Raw genomic sequence first — 21,384 nt, forward strand, 5'->3', positions numbered from 1 at the left:
GCTCCGTTTTTATTATGAACGTGATATATCTCTGTCTCGTGTTGTGAAGCCGTCAGGCTCCCGCAGCAGATCGACCACGTGAGGCAGGAGGCTGTTAGAAAGCAGTGCGGCTGCTCCGGACGCAGGCTTCCTGGGCCACTGGCTGGCTTCATTCTACAGCCACTCTCAAGCAGCGGATCGTTTCATTTGGTTTCATTTTCTTCTCGCTCTCTGTCCCTGCGCAGTCCGGTGGCTTTGGGTGAGGCCATTCGTTTTTCAGAACATCACTGCCCTTTGCGTCCAGGGCCCGGCCCCCCGAAGCGGTGGCCACCGGCGTAGTGTCATTCCTGTGAGCTGGAATGCAGCTGACTCTGCAGAGGAGCTCCGTCCTTGGAAGAGCGTTTTGCAAAGAAATTGATTCAGAGCGTCAGAATGAGTGACTATTTGTATGTTCATTTAATTCTAAATAAATGTTTGAAAGACCCCGCTTAATTCGAGAAGGGGGAAGAAACATACTGGATGTTATAAATGGTCTCGATCCAAATTCTTAGCTTGGCATTTTCACATTTGAATGTTTTATTTGCATCTGTTCAAAATTGGGATACCTCTCAAGGATCATTTTCTTGTAGAGAGATTGATGACAACTCTTGTGACCTAAAATATACAAGTATGGGATTAAAAAAAGGAAGGTAGAAATGTCTAAATGGATAAAGCTTTATTTGGCAACAAGTGAGAATTAGTTGTATTTTAAACCAAAAGATCCCAGTGGGTGTGGAGGATTGTCTACAGCAGGGCCCAGGGGCGCTTTCTGCAGTGATGGAAACTCCCGTGCCTTGATTGGGTGGCGGCTTTACAGGTGTATGCATTACCAAAACTCGTCAAACTGTATATTTGAAACGTGCATTCTACTTTATTTATATAAGTTATAACTCAAAGTGGATTTTTTAAAAAAAGAAGTCCTGTTTGGTTTAGAATTAGGCAGTATTATTTCTCATTTTCAGTAGAGAGCTTGGGGTCTAGAGAAGTAAGGTGACATGTCCAGGGTCACCTGGAAGCTCAGCGGTGTGTCCAGAACGGAGCAGAGGAAGCTGGCCCCGAGCCCGTGGAGAGCCGGCTGCTTCCTTGCCTCGCTGTGGCCCGGTCACTTGCTCAGGAAGTGGCGTTAACGTCTCCCTCCCCGGCTCTCCAGCGGCCTGTGCCCACTCGTAAACTTCGCTGCAGAATACGCTTGTGAACTTACGGTCGGTGCTGCCTAGGCCCCTGGGTCACTGCGTCAGCGCGTGACAGGAGCAGGAGTTCCCGGCCCAGTTCCTCTTGGAGGAAACCCTCCGGGTCTCCTTATGAAAATGGCACAGGCTTTCAAACCACTTACGTAGACGTGAACAGTGATGAAAAGTAAAAATTACTCATTCTACTGCTCGGAAACACACCCAACATTTTAGAGACCACTTTTTTAAGTGTCTTTCCTTACAGTTTAACCTGTTTGGGTTGTTTTCCTTCCCAGGTCGACAGAATGATGCTATAAAGTCCTTTCTCCCTTTTAACCAGCTTCCCAGTTGTTGTCGTTTCCAGTCCTTCGTCTGACGCCACGATGAGCAGCCTCATTCGTGTTTCTTTTGCTGCTTGTCCATCTCCTCATGAGCGCAGTCCTTGAAGCAGAATGTCCACAGCTGTATTCGAAATGGCTTAACCCGTCGTAAAGGGGCAGAGGCCGCAGCGCGCGTCGGCAGCCTCGTGCGCCTCGCGCTGCGTCCCCCTGACCTCACTTTCCCGCCCGTGTCGCGTCTTCGTCCGCAGCTGCAGTACCACGCCGGCCTGGCTTCCGGCCTCCTGAACCAGCAGTCGCTGAAGCGCTCCGCCAACCAGATGGGGGTGTCCGCCAAGCGCCGGCCGAAGGCCCAGCCCACCACCCTGGTCCTGCCGCCGCAGTGAGTAGCGGGCTCTGCCTTGTGCTTAGGTTTTTGGCTAACGGAAAGGTATTTTTGCAGAGTTGTTTCTTTTTAGAAAGGTGTCTGTTAAGACTAGAAACCAAGCATGTAGGTAACTCTCTTCCCAGAGATCTTAAATGAAGCCAGTAAACGCTGTTCATGATTTACGTGCGTTGTGTGGGACTTTTCCACCTAGCCTTTTAAGCTACTCGTAGCTCATTTTTGTTCCCTTGCCACGTTCCCACAAGGCAGAGGGTGAGTACGGTTGGCCTTATTGTACCGATGGGGCGGCTGAGGAGCACGTTCCGGTAAGCAAGCCGCAGGCCACAGCCGGCAGAGCTGCCGTGAGCAGCAGTGCGAGGCTCACTTGTCCTTTTTGAAACAGTCATATGTGTGCTCTTGTTTTCCCCAGTGAGAGAGAGAGGACTGTAAGGGTCATAAAATGTACAGCTTGCGACGTTTTCCACACGTGGACACTGCATGGAGCCCCACCCGGGTGGCACCCCAGGGCCCCTTCCCGAGTCCCCTGGGGCGCCTCCCGTCATTCTCGTCTGCGTAGCGCTGCCTCCCCTTCCGAGTTTACTACTCCGACTTCGAACAGTCAATTTTACCTGTTCTTGAACTGCATGTAAATGGAATCACAATATGTAATCTTTTTTATCAGCCTTTTTCCACTCAACACGCATCTGTTAGGTGCACCCAGGCCATGATCTTTTCCGTCGCTGTGGAGTACTCCCCCTGAGATGCCCCGGTTGATTCAGCCGTTTGCCTGTTGGGTTATTCTGTGCTCAGAGCCCTAGTGGATGAGGACCACGGCTCCCAGCGACGCGGGGTCAGGGGTGCGCGCAGCAGGCTTTGCTGGCAGCTCTCCTGCCAGTGCGCGCACGCCCGAGAGGGTCGTCAGACTCAGACCCATCCCCAGCCCGTCCTGCCGCCTGCTCCGCCCTCCTTCCGTCACACGCCACGTCTACAGTGTTCCGGTCCAGAGGAGCGTTCGCAGACGAGGCTCAGTCGTTTGCCTTCATTTATTTTCTGTTCGATTAGTACATATTTGGCGTCCCTACCGTCTGCCAGGCCCTGGCCTAGGCCCTGGAGATCCAGTCACAGGCAGGACAGACGTGGTCCCATCTTCCCGAAGCTTTTCATTTACTGGGGGAAAGAGACCAGAAAAAGCACCTTAAACCAATGAGTAAATGCAGCAGCTCCTGGATATAATCAGTGCTCAGGAAGGGAACACGCAGGGCGGCCAGGAGTGGCAGCCACCGTTTAAATCGGGTGGTCTGCGAAGGCCTCGCCAAGGAGATGACGTTAGGTGGAAACTCGGAGAATGAGGAGGCGAAAGGCCAGGGAGAAGCGGGGAGGTTTCAGGGGTGACCGGGGGCCTTCTCTCCTGCTGGAGGACACTCTTAGGCCACCGTTTCTGCGATTTTTCAGGGCCGCTTCACGGTTCAGATTTGCTTCCAGGACAGACTGAACGCCACCATCCAGTCTCCAGCAGGGGCTTTGTCTGCTGCCCGCACGGTGCCGTCTCTTTCAGAGTCTGCGGGGACAGCTTCTTTGAGTGATGCAACACAGAGCTTCGCTAGTTGGCAGGACGCTTCTTAATGAACATGACTCTCTGTTGTTTCTCACGTGTCGATGTGGTGATTCTGCAGATCTCAACTTTTTCAGCTCTCAAAAGTCTAATGGGCCTTGTAACTTGTCATTTTCCCTGCACGGATTGTCTGCCGAGGCAAGGCGTTTGGCAAGAAGTGAAAGACTTTCTAATGGTCCCACAAGACTAGAGCCAAAAAAGTGTTTGTTGCTAACTCTCTCTTGACAAAAGTCAGTTCTTAGTCCATCTGTTCACCATTTGTTAATTTGCATTGGCTTGAAACCTGTTTACAGGTGACATGCTATTATGAGGACACTTAGAAGCTATTTTAAGCAGCAAGGCAATCAACAGACTCTGTGCCCATGCCAAAAAAGAAAAAGAGGTGTTCACAACTGTCATTATAAATTTATAATAACTCACTCGAAATGCTTAGTTTCAAAGAGAAAAGTGGTTACTGCATCCTAAGAATACACCGTCGAAATGATTTCCTATACTTTTCGTAGCCTGTTGACTGTGAAAATGGATCGCTGCCTCTTTACATCATTGAGCTTTTCGCTCTCCCGTTATCCCGGAACCCCTTCACAGAACCGCCGTTCAGGGGGCAGGATCTATACCTACAGGTCATGCCACGCACTTTTATTGAGCACCTACTGCGTGCCGCTTATTGTGCTAGATGTCAGGAATAGAAACCCCAACAACACGTAGCCGCTGGTTTAATTGGATGATAACAATTTTTAATTAAAATGTAGGACACCAGTAATATATACATTTTGTAGATTTGGGGAAAAAAAGGTAAAAAAGTAATACTATCATCCCGAGAAAGTTATTGTTAAGGTTTTGATGGATATTGCTCTAGTCTTTTTTATGCATAGGCAACACATAATTTTTAAAAGCAAAAACAACCTCCGAAAAGGATTTTGTTGTCATGTTGTTCTATATCACATCCTAATACTTAATAATAATTGTTAGATTTTAAGGTAGTATAATTTGATCTATGAAGTATTTAAATCTGTATATTAATTAGTCACGTTAGGATCGTATTTCACAGAACACTAATTACAAAATGTTTATTATAAGCATGGCATAACCATAAAATCACTTCGTCACTAAGAAAATCCCTTGAAGTCCCTGATGAAACCACGGGAAACCCCTCCAAGGCTGCTGCATTGGTTGTCGATCACTGCGTGACAGATAGCCCCAAGACTTGGCGTTTAACAGCAGCAAGCACAGTCCCTCGCCTGTTCTGTGCGTCAGGAATCCGGAGAGGCTCCCGGGGCCGTTCTGGCCCAGAGTCCCTCCTAGTTTGCTGTCTGGGATCAGCCTGGGCTGCAGTCATCTGAAGGTTGGACTGGGGTCCGAAGGTCACTTCCAAGGTGGCTCACTCACACCACGGACAGTTGGTGCCGGCTGTTGGTGGAAGACCTCAGCTCCTCCCCACAGGGTGCTTGAGTGTCCTTGTGACTTGCAGGTGACTTCTTTCAGAGCAAGTGATCCAAGAGAACGACAACCTGGCGGAGCTTCTCCGTGGGTGACCTAGCCTCAGGAGGCAGGTCGCATCGATTCCACCCCATTCTCTGCGATAGAAGTGAGTCACTAAGTCCGCGTGCCGCTCGCGGGAGGGGACGAGACACCCTCGTGAAGGAAGGCGTGCCAAAGAACCTGCGGACATACTAAAACCACCGCGGTTGCCCACGAGAGGCGTTGCACAGGGGGGAGGGCGGCCGAGCCTGTGGGCCCCGTTCCGCTGTCACTCAGCAGATACTTAGCCAGGGCCGTCAAGAGTCGGTCCTCTGTGCTCTGCTGGGGACTCGTTGCCGAATAAGATGTAGTTTGGCTTTCAGGAAGCTCTAAGGAAGCCGGAGCAAAGAGGTAGGAGGGAATTACCGTCAGGTGTGCCCAGCCCCAGGGGCATGACACCAGCATGCCCGCGAGGCCACAGGCAGGGCGCGGAGAGACCCCCGCTTAGGAGGCCCAGCCAGACTCCGCCAAGTGTCCCCCCTGCCAGCTGGGAGGGGCGCAGGCGTGGCTTCAGTAGGAAGGCTGGGTGTTCTCGTGCACAGGCTCGTAGGGTTCTGAGGGGAGGTTTGATTTCTGAACCCGGGACGGGGCCAGTGCAGGGCCAGTGGCTGCGCCCCTCGCCCATGCTCCTCCGAGCCTCCGAGCGTCGGAGGCCACGACGAAACCCCTGGCTCCGCCTCAGCGTGCCGAGACCACGGGCCTGGCAAGAATGCAGGGGTTTGTCGTGTGTTTGTTTTTAAAATGCGGCTGGCTTTAGCAGTGGTGGTCTTTGAAGACTTGGATTCCCGGCCCCCGAGTTCCTTGGGATCAGTGATCTCTGGGATTAATGATTCATATCTGTCCCCTCCAGAGAAGCTTGCAGCAGGACAGAGGTGTTCACGATGGACGAGCTCCTGTCACGTGCTCACTCTCAGAGGCCGCTCAGGAGGCAGCCTCGCGGCCGGGGCCCCCGAGGGCTCACGTCGAGTCTTTGCAGGAGGGGCGCTGTCGTTGCCATGGAGGAGCCATGAACCCTGGTGCTGGGCGCACGTCATCGGCCTTTTGACCCTCGTAGGATTGTGATCGGTCTGGAGAATGGCCGTCTTATTGGATCGGTCTGCAATTACATAGCGAGACATCTTTGTATTTAATATGTGAGGTGCGGCGATGTGCACTCGTGCCCCCTTGACAGCAGTCTCCGCCTCACGATGCATTGTTTACTGTGCTTTCACGTTATCAGGGGACGTTGGTTTTAAAAAATGTGGCCAAGATGACTGTCCCAGGACTCCTGGGTTTTAGCTGCTCCTCCTGCCGAAATGCTGGCTTCCGGTGGTGGCAGGGGTAGGGACGCCTCCGTGTTCTTACTCTGTGCACAAAGAAGGGAATAAAAATGAATTGTCTTACAGAAAGGTTATTTTTTAAAAAATATTTCCCTCATCCCCAGAAGTTGTGTAGACAGGCAGTTTCATTTATATCACGTTACCTTTTGTGAAAAGGTCCTCCTGCTGAATTATGAGCATGTCTCCTGTCGTAAGCACCTTCTGTCTAGTCACCTGGACGTGCTGTGTGTGCGTCCAGCCACAAACAGCCCTTCCACTTGCCCGCTGGGTTCAGGCCCCGCTCACCGGCCGGGACCCAGCTCGCCGCTGGTCCGCTTCTCCTGCGCCGCCAGCATTCCCGGGTCACGCCTGGCGGCGGGGGTGCAGACACGCTCACCCTGAACACCATCTCCCGTAGGGGCGCCCAGCTCACAATCCCACGCCACCTTCCGGCGCCCGCCTCCCGCCGGCCTCCTGACAGCAAGCCCCCAGAAGGAGCCGGCCGGCCTCGGTCCCCGCTCCCCGCCCACCGCGGGCCACCGCGGGCTGGTGTCGGCCCCGCACCTGCTTCCGCCTCTGCCGTGACTCCACCGCGATGGCGTCGTGCAGAACGCAGTTTGCTTCTGGCCGCGCCCACTCAGCGTGGTGGCTCGGAGGTCCGTCCATGTCGTCCTGGTCTGTCACTGACCAGTGTTCCTCGGTATGCTTTGGAGCCGACCGGCGACGCTTCCTCAGCGTTGTTCATCTGTTTCAGCGTCGTCTGATACCTTCGAGAGCGCAGGGCGCCTGCGCTTCCTGCTCCCGTTCGTGGACGACCTGCCGCAGCCGGGAGGAGCAGCCGCCACCCGCGCAGCACAGTGACAGCGTGCAGGGACAGGCAGGCGGTGCTGGCAAGCAGGGCCACGAGCCCGGAGGTGGCGGGCAGCGACGCGACACGCACCTGGGTTCCCCGGCTCGGGCAGCAGGCCGCCTGCAGCACGGCCACCGCGCGGCTCCGGAAGGTACCGGAAGAGGCCGGGCTTCTGCCGCCGCCCAGCGCGCCGAGTCGCAAGGCCGCCGGCTCGCAGCTGCACGCGGCCTCTGGCGGACGGCTGCGCTCTTTCCACGGCGGGCGCTCAGTGCTGCCTCTCTCCGGGAAGGGCAGAGGCTCACGTTTCTTCCACCTAGCGTGAAACCAGCGGGAATCACGGCGAGGGGAGCGGTGACATAGATCTGTCCCGGGAGACCGTGACGGATGACGCTGGGAGCGTACGTGCTCATCGACGTTTAAGCCCAGCAGGGCAGACTCTTGGCAGGACGCGGCGCTCGAAACCCAGAGCCTCTTCTCGTGGCTGCCTGGCTGTTTCGCCTCCTCTCTCCGGCTGCGGATCTTCAGGACCTCCTCTGCGAGGGACGTCCCTCAGCCACACACAGGTGAAACTCCAGGTCTCCGTGGCTGCTGAGCTGTCACACACGCCTTGATGTCGGTGTCGTTCGAATAGCGACTACGAACGTGCTTGCTTGCAGCGACGCGGTTTTCCTCTTGATGACTCGGGCTCGGCTGTGCCTCCCGAGGACCTTGGTGTTTTGTTGGGGGCAGAATTTGTTATGTGTTGATAAGTCGATCTTCAATTCTTCAACTTAGATGGCGGCAGAAGCCTCGAACAAGATGATCTGGCGTCTCTTTCCCCCCGGGGTTCAGTTTGCCTCTGAGCAAAGTAACAGCGAAGCCACCACGAATGGGGAGCAGACTGGTACATGGCCGCGAGCGGTCACAGTTCCGAGCGTCCCCTTTACCAGGGGGGCTCGTGGCCCAGGCCAAAGTGCCCCGAGCTTGCTCTGGGGAGTGGAGCGCGTGCGTTGCGCACACCGAGTGTCCCCGACAGGAAACAGAGAACTTTGTAGCTCTAAGTTTCCTGAGTTTCCGAAAAAAGTCATCAAAACTTGAGCAGAAGTTCACTAAATCCTTCTTTCCCTATTGGCAAGTATTAAGTAACAATATTCATTAAATACCACTGAGAGGCTGTGTAATAAAGAAATAATCCTTGGCCTTGGTGGCTATCATTCTCCAGAAGAGTCGAAATTGAGAATGTAATTAAAGATGAACACATTGTTTGCATTCTAGAACATGGAGGACTCTCTCTCCATCGTGGGATCACATTAATAAGGAAGAGATCAGTCTCCAATAAGCGCCGCGGCAGAAGCTCCTTTATTAGCGTCGGGCCCGGCTAAGCTGTCTGACTCAGCGCGTCGCTCATCTTTTTCCTGCAAGACTGGAGTTGCCCCAGGAAGGGTGAGGGGTACCGGGCCTCGCTGAAAAACTTAGCGAACCGATTCAGGGTCCCGGCTTCGGATGGGGATGTTCGTACAGCCAGGGGCAGCTGCACGTGGCGCTTCAGCCCGGTCAATTCATCGCGTCTCTGTCGAGTCGGCGGAACGACCCTTCATCTCTCCGTGTTAGCCTGTTTTCCGGGCAAGGGTAAAGGGTCGCGGGAACTAGCACACCTGGCTCCCTTAAGGTCGTATCGTCGTGGCTGGGAGAGGGGTGAGAACACTATCGACTGTCAGGCCATCTTGACCGCGACAGAGAAGCCTTCTGTGGTCAGACATCGGGCACTCAGGGCTCCTCGACGCCGGCCCGCACTGCCCGCCTCACAGTGGCGTCGGGGGAGCCCAGGACCCGGCGACTGGGCCGAGGCCAGGAGCGGAGTGACCTTCCTTCTGTGTCATCTCTGCTGTCGCTCCCTCTCCTTGCCCTTCGAGGGCGTCCCAGGACCCGAAGAAGACACTCAGTGAGAGTTCTCGAAATGTCCTTTTTCATGTGCTACGTGCTCATGTTTCGGGTGGGTAGAGAAGGAGGCGGCTCTCTCAGTCTGTCGTTGACTGGGGAAGGAAGACTGTGGTTCAGCGACTGGGCAGAAAAATCCTTCAGCTCCTGACGCCTTCGCCACCGTCCGCCTTGTGTTCTGGGCGGACCGGAAGCTCACTAGGGACCAGAGCTCTCTGTGTCCCCTGTGCTGCCCGGCCTTGGCTCAGGTGCTGACGGCTGGATGAACGAGTCCTGAGGGCTGGCCGTGGCCATGGGGCACATGCACACACGCACATGTGCACACGCGCGCACACATTCTGGCTAGTGAGGCGGAGAACATCTTGCACCGTGCCGGACCCGCGTTCGTACTGCTCCTGGCTCTCAGTAAACTGGGTGTTTGAACACCCGGGACCCGGGTCCGTTCGGACAGACGGACATGCCTGCAGGTGAGGAGTCAAGAGTTGCGGTCTGGCCCTCAGGTGAGGCTGGAGAGGACTGGATCCGGACCCTGGGCAGGAAGCGGCCCAGAGGCCGGGCAGAGGCCCGCAGTTGCCCACAGGAGCAGCACACCCGGGCCTGAGAGGTGCAGAGTGGCACATTAATAAGATTAATCAAGTAGCAGAACGCAGATAAATAAGGTCGTCCTTCGTAGCTGTTTAAAAAATAATTGGTTCGTGTTACTTTTATCCCCTTTCTTCGGGCAGGAGGAAAATCTCAGGGAGAAATAAGGGAGGAATCCCTCATGAATATTAATGTAATAATCTGTCTATGGAGAATACATATAGGGACATTTTGTTTTAAATGTTCTATGCCGTTGTGCTTCATTAGCATATGTGTTGTATAAAGATCTCTTTCTCCCCTTGAGAGAAGCATATTTAGTTCTGCTAATAGTTGCACTCTGAAATCTGTAGCTTGTCCGCTTGTCACACTTTAGAGGGACAGGAGAGCTTCTTTGCTCTTCCGCTTCAACCAGAGGGGTTCCTTGTGTGTCCCCACACTTGGAAGTGCTGGCCCCTGGCAGGAAGCCAGAAGGAGGTCCTAGATCTGCCATATTTCCTGGACCCTCCCTCTGGCCCTTTGCTCCCTGGGTGTGTTTATACTTGTCTCTCTGCAAGCGTTTGTTCAGCACTTTGTCCAGGCCAGGTGTGTGCTCGGTCCAGCTGGGAACCCACAGGTGCTAGGCACTGCTGTCCGTAATGGACGAGAAGGGTAGTGAGTTCCGCCTGGAGCATCACTTGGAGGTGCTCATGGCCTTGGGTGAAATGGTATGGATTCAATTTGCTTTCAAACACTCCAGCCTCCCCCTTCTCCAGCGTGTTGGAGGGCGGAGGATACGATACAGATCGCTGCTAATTGTCGGAACTGGATGATGGGAACACAATATGTCGATGAGCTCGTTGTACTGTTTTATCTACTTCTGTGTATATTTGAAACTTTTCACAGAAAAATGTTTTTAAAAATATGAGTCTGGAGCTTGGATTGCTGTTGAAGAAACAGTTTTGGTAATATGCGGTGTGGGGGTGACGAGAGGGGTCTCGGGAGTGGGTCACATCTGCCAGGGGCGTGGCTGGAGACCAGAGGCGGGCGGGGAGGGGGGGCGGCGGGGAAGCAAGCCTGCGCCCTGTCCAGCACGTGGCACCTCAGCCCCTTACTCTCTGGTTCTGGTCCTGGCCTCACTCTCAGCTCATCTGTCCTATCTTTGTCTCAGACCCGTGTGACATGGTCTACAATCTAAAACTTGGTGTCTTCCATACATGTTGAATCAAAGAGAAATTGTGTAAAAAAGAAAGCACGATAAAGACCCTGGCCGTTAAGCGCCTGCGTCGAATGTGGCAGCCTGCAGAATCAGGTTAAAAATTATGTTTCATTGCGTCCTCTAATTGCATTTCTCTTTTATGGGGGGATTTTATCCAGGAAGACAGCTGTCTAGTGTGGTTATTACATCACTGGCCATTACTGGGCGAAGGAAGCAAAGAGATGGGTGTTGCATAGTACAGCTCATCAGATAGAAGCTGGATCTTTTTTTTTAATCCCTTTTTGCATAACAAAGAGAGCTTCAGGATTGTTAGTGTTTCACACTAAGCCATTCCCAGCCACGGCTGGTTGTGAGTGAACTCTCTAGACTCTTTCTGTTCTTTTCCTGGAATGGAAAGTCACTTAGTTGGTCTTTTGATGTGTCTCTCTTTCTTTCTCTGCCCTGTAGGCTATTAGCAACCCATAGATTTTGGCCCAGAAAGTCACTATTTTGAGTCATAAGTGATCAAGAAGCAGCAAGCCAGTTTCTATGTTCCCCTGTGCTGAAAACTGTTCCTAACAAGTACAGTGACCCCAGCAATGTGACCTCAGTAACGTGAGGACAGCTGTGCGTAGGGAATGGCTTTGTCTCGTAGCTGAGTCTTTCACAGCGGAATGGGTTTTGATCTGGGGGCACCGGCCGCTTGAGCAGTCCCAGTTCACGGTAGACACACAGAGACTTTTAATAATAAAACAGATGATACTTCTTTTTAGCTTCCCGAGACGGTAGGCACGTCACACTTGCATGGTCGCTCAGCGTGGGAAGAGCTGGGGGCTGTCTTTCTGTCTGGAGGCGGTGTCTCCACCTGGTTAAGCTCTCAGCTCAGGGCCCGCTGGTTCTTAGTCCGCTGTCAAGGTCCTCACTCTGCGGACAGTCTCACGGCCAGTGGTAGTGGACTAGAAAGGGGTCAAGCAGCCGGACGTGGGGACCGGGCCCTGCTCCAGAGGTGGCTCCCAGCCTTGGCCGCACCTTCGAATCCCATGGGAGCCCTCCTCAGGGCGGGGGGGGAGGCCCAGCCGTCCGTGTTGTCAGACAGCTCCCAGCATGCCTCGGGTTCGCATCCGGGGTTCAGAACCGCTGCTGCAGGCGGGGTGCAGGGAGCACTGCAGGGGGCGGCTGCGAGGGAGCGACCGCCGTGGGGACCGCTCGGCAGAGCCCCTTTGCCCAGGGCCCCAGACGGGAGCCTGCCGGAATGCGGGCCTCCGACGCAGGCAGGGGGGGAGCCTCGCCTGCCGCGTGCCCGTCAGCTCCCAGGTGCGGCGTGTCGTCAGCACCAGCCGTCGCTCTGACCGGTTTCGGCTCATGACCCCTGGGGCCCCGGAAGAAGACCGTCTGGGGATAGTTTACTTTTTTCCTTTGAATGTATTTTTGTTTCATATTAGCGATTGGGTCCTCGTAGTTAAATTACTGTCTGTAGCCCAGCATGATGGACACGTGTGTAAGTCAGAAGTGCACAGTTTATGACACGTGGTCATTTTCTTTATTGTACATGTTTAAAGTCTATAAAATTTGACATGTGCCTCCATCACCTTACCATAATCAAGGTAATGAACATGTTCATCACCCCAAAAGTGTCCTCGTGCCCCTTTGTCATCCTGCTCACTCCACATCTCCATCCCCAGAGAACCACTGGGCTACTTTTTGTCACTATAAGTTAGTTTGTATTTTTTAGAAGTTTATGTAAATGGAATCATACAGCAGACACTCTTTTTTAACATGGCCTTTTTACTCAGCATAGTCATATTGCAATTCATCTATATCGTCATAGGCATCAGTGAACCATTTCTTTTTAGTGCGCGTGGTTAGTAGTCCCTCGAATGGATATTCCACAGCGTGTTTGTCCGTTTGTCTGTTGCAGGACGTTTGGCTTGTTTCTGGTGTTTGGCTGTTGCCAAGAAAGCCGGTATACGCATGCACGGATGAGTTTTCGTATGGACATTCGCTTTCGCTTGTCTTGGGTAAACACTTAGGAATACATTATCTAGGTCATCTGGCAGGTGTAAGTTTAACCTTTTAAGAAGTTGTCGCATCGTTTTCCAGAGCGGTTGTATCATTTTGCATTCCTCCTAGCCGCGAGAGGTTCAGCCACGTCCTCACCGACGCTTGCTGTGGTCAGTCTGGCTAACGTGAGGCGTTAGGCGTTCTGATGGGTATGTGCTCGTATCTCACTGTGGTTCTCACACGTGTTGCCTTGATGACGCCAATGTTAGCACCTTTTCACATGCACATTTACCATCGTGGCTGTTCTTTGGCAAAGTGCAGAAACAAAGTTGATGCTTCCTGCGTGAGAAGTTACCTTTGAGAAATGTAGGTTCGCTTTCCTTTGATGGCTTTGAAAATCCACTGTGTAGGGCCTGCCGTGGATTAGTGATTATGCGTGGATCGATGGCTGAGGATCTGAGTACCTACTGTGCGCTTGTCATCTCTGCAGTTGCGGAGGGGAGTTCAGGGGAAGTGGTAGGCAGGGGTCGGAGCCCCTGGAAGCCCAGGCCCTCCCGGCCTTGCTTGGCCGGTTCCTGGGGTTTTTCACCTTGCCCGTCTTCTCTCCTGTACCTGTGTCGTGCTGGGGATGGGCTTTTAATTTTTTTTGTTCTAATTTTTCGGGTAGGAGCACTCGACTTCGAACCAGCGAAGTCTGGAGTCCTGCTGTTCTTTGTCTTTAATTGGTGTTTATTTGTAGTCTTTTGTGCTTTTTATTCATTTTTAAAATTCAGCCAATAAAACCTGATGTTGATGATGCTACAGGTGCTGGATAGTCAGTGTCACATAGACCTTCTTCTAAGGAACTTAGAGCGTTCTGGGGGAGACATGAGGCCTTTAGGATCCAAAAGAGGGACATGTAATTGGCCTCAGGGACCCAAGGAAGGTTCCCTGGAGGATGTGGGCTCAGAAAAGTTGAAACTCCCTATAAACGGACTTACATACGGTGTCGGTGTCTCTTACCAGAACAGGCCACGACAGGCCCAGTGCCCGCACCCCACTAAGAGGAGGCAGAGGAGGGTGCGGGGCAGGGACCTGCAGAGACTTGCGGGGGAGGGGCGGCATGCGGAGTGGACCGCCCAGCCTCCTGCCCTCCCTCCCAGCCCTCCCTCCCACTCGGCCCTCGCTCACGTCCGAGCCCGCCTGCTGGAGTGGCGAAGAGATGCCGTCCCCCCAGCTCTCGAGGCGCCGTGGCCAGGAGACGTCACCTCCTCTGGTGCGTGACATGGAACAGGCCGAAGCCGCGTGCACCGGCCTGAGGCCCAGGGCTCCTTTCTCGGCTCTCTCTCAGGCACCGTCACACACAGTTGTGCCCTGTCCCCCCGGCAGCCTTGTCTTGTACTGTTAGGAACCACGGTGACAGACTTTACCAGGCTCGGGTCGCAGACCGAACCTGCAGAAGACCCTAGTCCCCAGCCCTGGTGGGCACACCACAGTGGGACAGGATGACCTTCGGGGGTCCCCTCCGCACCCTGCCGCAGGCGGGCTCCGTGGCGCGTCGTGGGGTGGAACCCCGTCGTGCCCCTCCCTCGCCGTATTTGGGGCTCAGGCAGATGTTCCCAGGGACGTCTTTTAAAGGAATGTGACTCTTGGCTCTAGGGACGTTCTGTGCAGTGGGGCCGACTTCACGCGTTGGATTTGCTGGGACTTAATGTCCCAGAGGAGACACCTAGGGCTCTGTAGCTGCAGGTCCCACAGCCTGTGCCCTCTACAAGGCCGGCCCCACGCATCGCGGCCTCGGCTCCCCCAGGGTCCCGTGCCTTCCGCTCAGCTCCCGCGCTTACAGCTCAGGCCCCAGGGAGGACGCCTGGAGTCCCTCGGCGTCTGCAGTCAGACTTCATTTCTTTCTGATCGCCTCGTTAAGCCCGCACAGGTCCCACACACAGCGGCTCAGCAAGATGCTCCTTTCCTTTCTGATGTAAAGTAGATTTGTTCTTTTTTTTTTTTGGTGGACTTGGGCACCTTGAGAAAAATTAAGTAATTTAAATTAAATAAATAAAAGCTTCTCAATTCCTTTTCTTTCTCTTTACCAGAAATCCCATTTCTTCCTTAGTTAGAAAGGACCCTGCCCCCTGCCCAGTGTGGCCCGCACTTGACTTTACACATCAGATACACAGCTCGGATCGCTTCTAACAAATCAACTTCCCCTCGCGCTCTTTTTTTTTTTTTCTTCGTACTTTTAAATTTTTAGCAAAGGGCACTTATAATTTAAAGGTCTCCTAAAACCAATTAATTCAATGCAGTCCGTTCAGCAGACAGTTAGACAGTCTGCGGCATTGTGCTGCCCCCTGAGGAGCCCGTGGGTCGTCGGGGGATGTGTCTGGAGTGCCGCGAAGACCCGGGGGCAGCTCCTTCCCTCTGGCCTGCATTTCGCTGTGGGGGAAGCTGCGGGTGCGGGAGGCGGCATGTTCTCAGAGAAGCGGCGGGTTTAGTAGAACAGGAACCTCCTGACTGTTTTGTTTGTCTGATGCTCCCCATGTCTCCCACCCTTAGAGGGGTGGGGGAACAGCAATGGAGGAAGAGGAGGCGGGGCAGGGGGAATCCCGGGGTATCTTCGTGGTGATGTTTCCGGGCAGAACCGAAGGGTTCCCACCCCGTCTTGCTGTTCCGCCGCCGCCCCTAGTGGAACACCTGCTTATTGAGTCTTGCGCGTGAAGCTAGCGCAGGCCGCACCGCCCGTTGCTTCTGGTCCTTTAACAAGGCGAGGGCCCGGGCTGGGCGTTTGCGCGCGGGAACGCCGGACTCGTGCTGCGGCCCCGCGCTGCCGGCGCCGCTCGCGGGCGGGGAAGCAGCACTTCGCCAGGCCGCAGGGACAGACAGTTCTGTTCTCCAGATGAGCTCGGGTGTATGCTCAGAGTCCAGAGAAATGAGGTGAGAGAGCTGCAGCCGGGGTCGGGCCTGCAGCGGGGGCAGAAGCACGGCAGGACTGGGCGCCGGCGCGAGCCGGTGCGGGGGGCCCTCGTTTCATTCCTGCCTTTACCCACCGAGCGGCTGTTACTCTCCTTGGCCTCACGGGCGACGACACAGGCCCAGCCCTTGTCCAGGGCCTCCCAGCTGGGAAGTGGGGCATCTGCGGTTCCTCTGGGCCCTGATACTCCAGCACTCAGACACCTGAGCTACACCAGGCAGGGTTGGGCTGCATAGTCACCTCTGTCAAAGACTAGGTTTTCTGGAAGCAGATGCTGAGGGTGGAATTTGGGGTGCAGTATATTTATTAGGGCCTGTGAAAGGAAGGGGAGAAGCAAAAAGGTGGGGGAGACTGCAAATTGAGACAGGCCCAGCGGAGCCTTGTCCAACCCGGGAGATCTCCAGAGTCAGCATTACGTACGAGAGCTGTCCTGGGCCGTCGTACCCCCGCCTCGCTCAGTCCGCAGACGCAGGGGGCTCCAGGGCGGCCGTGGCGGTCTGCAGTTGAGGCTGCCCGAGTGAGCAGGTGGCCGGCGGCTGGGTGCTGCCTGCGTCCCCACGGCCAGGCGGCACGCTCCCTCTCAGAGAAGGGCCCGCCCGCACGTCTCCTCGTCTGCCGCCGTCTCCATGAGCTGCAACAGTCACCTGCGGGTTCCATGTTCTCTCCGTTGCTGGCAGATGGGACGTTTGCTGGCATCAGTAATTACATCAGCTTGACCGAGTGCAAGGCCGGGCGGGCTCTTGGGCTCCTTTCTGCCACCGTGGCCACCTTGTTCATGGCCATCGTGCTGACAGTGGGTGGCTGGTGTTACCTGGTCAGGTCGTTTGTGCACTTGCTCACTGAGCGCCTCTTCCATGGGAGGTGGTGACGTGTGATAAAGGACCTTCCGCCCTCACGCCACTCCCGTCTGTCACGCACATGTCTGCGCCTTAGCGCTTCTCAGCCTGACCGTCCAGTCTTTCCTCCTGGCCCCGGGCGCCCGCCCGACCGCCCACCACTGCGTGCATCACACGTGGTCGGCCTCGTGCCGCTTCTCGGAGCCCTGCCCACGGGAGCCCCGCCCCTCGCTGCCGCCTTTCACGCCACCTGAGCGTGTCTTCAACGTCGTTGCCATGGATTGGCTTTTCCTCCACTGGTTGATCATATTGGGGACCCCTTCCCCACAATCGCAGACGTAAGCTCTGGCGGGTTCCATGAGGTCTGAGGCCTCTGGTTCTGCAGGTGCTCGGAGTGGGATGTGCTGCCTCCATCATAGAGATTTTTGTCACCAGGCCCACAGTGACTTGCCACCTCTCGCTCACGTGACCCGATCACGTGACCCGATCACCGTAGAGCCACCGCTGTCTTGGGTCACTGCGGCAGTCCGGGGGGTGTTCACACGTCCAGGTGTCCGCCTGCTGCGCCACGCAGAGGGCAGGAGAGTTCGCCCGGAGGCGTAACTGTAAAGATACACTGTTCTGTGTCCCGTAGCATGTGAACTGTTTCTCACCTTCATTTTTTGACTGGAATAGAAAAAAAATGCTTTCATGAAATCAGTGGCTCTGTATTCTGCAGGCCGGATGCCACATCTGACCGCGGCTGTGATCAGGGCTGCCTTCTTGACTGGGCTTGCGGTAGTCCGGAGTCTTCCTCTAGCACCCAGCTGGTGTCTGCGGGGGTCAGACTGGTAAATTAAACAGACGTGATGGGGACCACTGTCCCTGCGTCCTTGAGACCCTGCAAGAATGGCACCGATGCTCACTACCGCCCTGGGATGCGGTATCGAGTTTCGAATGGGGGTGGGGCGGGGGCGCTGACAACAGAGGCCGCGTGCCGGCCGCACTCCACGGCCGGGCAGCCGGGCCTTCCTCGGGGACCTGCGCGGCCCGTCTCCACCGCCTCCCCAGCCGTGAGGCGCTGACTGCGTGGCCAGCATCTGGAATACCGGTCTCACCCTCAGGAGTTTACAGTCAGGTCGGGGACTCAGAACACAGGACGCGCGAAGATAAACGAGGGAGGTGAAGGCTAAAGAGCGGGGTCTGGAGTCGGAATGCTCGCGTCCGAACCCGGGGCTCTTGTTCTCCGTCCGCATGCCTCGGGGCACATCGTCGTCCTCCCTCACCCGCGTTCTCGTGCCAGGGGGTGGGGGTGGTAGCGACAGCTGGACAGGCGCACAGTGTCTGCCGTACGGTGGTCACTCGGTGCGGCGAGCTGCTCACTGCTCATGGTCACCGTCGCCCAGTGACGGGAGTCCGTGCCCCGTGAGCGCCGTGGGCAGCGAGTCCCACGGGGCGGCTCCGAGGGGCATCTTCTGTATCAGCACGCGCGTTCCTCTTGAGAGTGGGCCCCGAGGGAGGTGCGGTATTGATGGGGTGGAATTTGTACTTTGAACTGGACTTTGAGCCCCGTTTGCATGTCTTCCGCGTCCTGTCCTGTGAGGTGCAGATGCCTGTCGACGCTCCTGGAACCAGCCACGAGGCCTTTTTTCCCTCTTCGATTTGAACCCAGATAACATTGTTTCCTACTGGCATATGTGTTTTCTGTTACACATGCACACACAGCACCCGTGGGAGGACATTGTTTTCAGATAACGCTGTGGAATTAAACAGTGAAGGGTGATAAAATGTCACAACAGGACCACCAAGTAAGCTGATAAAAAGCTCTCCTGGCTGCATTTTTGGTAGATGTGTTGATTAGTAATAATGGATCCTAGACACCGAAAAGTCTCTGAGTTCCTTCCTTTCCTTCAAAGAAAATTTAAATATCGTTTTACGTGTTTCGTGTTAAGTGTGTTTTATTGTATTTTCATTTTGAAAATCATTGATCTATACTGTGTGGCGCCTTAAAAACAGGAGGTTAGATTATAAACACCCCGGTGTGAGGGGACAGGTCACCTGCAGGGCTCGGTGAAGATCTGCCTGCTGCGCGCGCTGAGTCTGATTCAGACCTTCGCGAGGCGTGAACGGGGGTAAGCGTCACAGGTGCTCTCATTGCTTCTGATGGCAAGTTAGAAGGCAGGCTGCTTTGGATTTTGGCAGCGACTGACGCAAACAGTGTGAGTGTGTGCCCCTCTGCTTTCTAAGGGCTTCCTGGCCGGGCGGGGAGGACTCGGGTGTGACAGCTCCGCTTGAAACCGACGTCTGAGCGGCGCTCTCCGAGGGGAGCTCTCTCTCGACAGGTGCAGGCTTAGGTCCCTGACGGCACCTGCACGCCCCGAGACGCAGCTGCGCTTCGACGTGGCAAGCGTCTGTTGTTTTGCATGGCCGCCTTAAAGACATTTGGGTGCAAGTAGCAGTTATGAAAAACTGTCACGAGTTGTCTTGGACTGGAGAGCAGTCTCTTAGTGCCCGTGGGTGACAGCTTAAAAGACAGGACTCACTTCGCTCCGCTCTTTAGCACACCTCCAGATCTCGGCCCCTGGGGTGCCAGTGACGTTGGTGAATGAATGAATCGGCCACAAGTGTTTGTGGATTTCCCACTCCGCGTCTGACTAGTGCACAGTGTCGTGTGCCCTGGACTGCGAGGAGCTTGTGGTCCCATTGAAGGGTGAAGTTATGTTCAGAGGCAGGTAGGAGAATATCTGATCCAGGGGTCCTGTACGAACAGTCCTTCGCGAGATGACCGTGAGCTGCCATCCTCCGGGAGGAAAGATTTGGCCAGGTCGCCAGCTCTCACGGGAATTCTAGATCTGGGCAGAGCCTCGGGTTCCGGGGCAGGTCTGGCTCTCAGGCTCTCGAGCATGGAATTCAAGGCGAGCCAAGAAACCACATCCTCTTAAGGTGATAGTGAAATCAGTGACCAGGCAGGCTATGTGACCAAGGCATGAATCCAACAGGATGAGGCCAGTGGTTCTGAACCCGTTTTGGAATCAGCCTCTCCCTGCCTTTGGGCACCGCTCTGTGGACTGGGGATCTGGGAGGCCGCCCCACAGAGCTCATCGTCTCGTGGACGTATAACTAGTGCGTGTAAGTTTCAGGACCCAGGTCAGGGGCCTCAGGGCTGGTCAGAAAGGGGGAAACCAGTGGAGGCCCGCGGGCAGCACAGAAGACGCCTTCGGAGCAGGAAGGTTCTGGGGCATGGTTGGGGAGGGGGGCTCCTGGGAGCATCACTGTGTTGTTAGAGACGTGGCATGAGGCGTCCGTGGGGACCACTGTCAAGGGCCCTGGCCCTCGTAGGCAGAGATGCAGCTGGACTTGGAACGGAGCAGACGTGGGGAGGAGTGTTAGGTGGCTGAGGACAGTCTGCCAAAGGTCAGAGGCGAGGCTGGTCTCACGGGAGCTGGAAGGATGGTGAACCGCCCGGTTTTGGGGCGGGCAGGGGTGTGGGACGGTGCTGGCTGACATGAGACTAACTAGTAGGTGGCCGGTGACAGTGAGCAAGGTGCTGCTAGTTCAGGTACTTTAAAGGTGACCATATCGCTCCCCAGTGGTGGCTGTTAAAAACCAACTGCATCGAGCTGAAGTAGGTTCCAGGGGGATCCGGAGCGATGTCTGGGATCCGCATGGTTCTGTTTCAGTTTTTGTGAAGTACGTTTATGTTGGGGGCAGATGGGTAAATGGAACGGGATGGCAAATCTGGAACATTGCTAGAGCCGGCTGACAAGGGGGTTTATTAAATGGTTCTCTCTACCTTTGGATATGTTCAAACATTTCCACAATAAAAAGTTAAATTAAAAATAATACAGCTGGTTGCAGACATTGGGAATGCACACCAAACTGTGTACTTGAAATGGCTAAGATGGTAAATTTTGTCGTTTTTACCACAACTAAAAAAAAAATTTTAAGACAACAAATCGTTTGTCATCTATGTTTTACTCATTTAAAGAAAATACGTATTTTACCTACGAAAGGGTAATATCAGACTGTGACTGGCGGCTGCAGAACCTGCTGCTGAGGCCCCTTAGGGCGGGTTTCCTGGGGTGGAAGGTCAGGGGCAATGCTGGGCTCCTGCCGTTGACCCGGGAGGCGCCTCCGACCCAGACCAGCTTCCTGCCTCACGGTTTTGCTAAGAGGAAGTTCAGTGTTAATCAGTGAAATCCGAATCGTGGGGAATCTTCAAAGAATGCGTTATTTTCTAATATTCACCAACCGTTTAATCGCCACAAGCCTCGATTTCTTCACCCACAAAATAGGGATAGCAACCTTTACACCCGGTGGCTGTCGGAGTTTAATTGAGGTGACGGGTACGGGGAAACCTAGCTCCGTGGGCCTCTCGCCCGTCCGAACGGCCTTCTCCAGACGGGGCTCGCCAAGTCAGGGGCTTCCTTAACGGACAGATGCCAGCGGCGCGTGAACGAGCAGAGCTCAGCGGCTACCAGAGGAGCCTCTCAAGGTTTACTGTCTTTTTTTTTTAATCAAAAAGTGTGAGTAAATGCTAGAGAAACTTTGGAAAAAGAAGAGCTTGTGGTTTACCTCTTTGACATCATGACTTTGTTTTCCTTTGTTGCATTTACAGAATAATTTTCCCAGCTCATATTTTTTGGTTTTCTAAAAGTCAGCTAATTCAGTCCTGTCTGAATAGACGTAGATTCCGACCTTTCCCGACAGTGTTCTGCTGCACGGGACGTCAGTATGTGCCTTATTGTGTCACGGGGAACTCAGAGGCCCGGGAGGGGACA

The 21,384-nt window shown here is 54.6% G+C and overlaps 1 protein-coding gene across 2 annotated transcripts in view; it reads left to right on the plus strand.

Annotated features, from left to right (window-relative positions):
- Positions 1-21,384, plus strand: part of MED27 (mediator complex subunit 27) — a 167,070-nt gene that overhangs the window by 57,579 nt on the left and 88,107 nt on the right. For both annotated transcript variants that reach the window (XM_016133875.2, XM_016133877.2), the window contains exon 3: positions 1,777-1,907. In XM_016133875.2, the coding sequence (XP_015989361.2) occupies positions 1,777-1,907 (131 nt within the window). The remainder of the gene's footprint in view (positions 1-1,776; positions 1,908-21,384) is intronic.

Source organism: Rousettus aegyptiacus, unplaced genomic scaffold (genome assembly GCF_014176215.1).
Source record: "Rousettus aegyptiacus isolate mRouAeg1 unplaced genomic scaffold, mRouAeg1.p scaffold_m13_p_3, whole genome shotgun sequence".
NCBI lineage: Eukaryota > Metazoa > Chordata > Mammalia > Chiroptera > Pteropodidae > Rousettus > Rousettus aegyptiacus.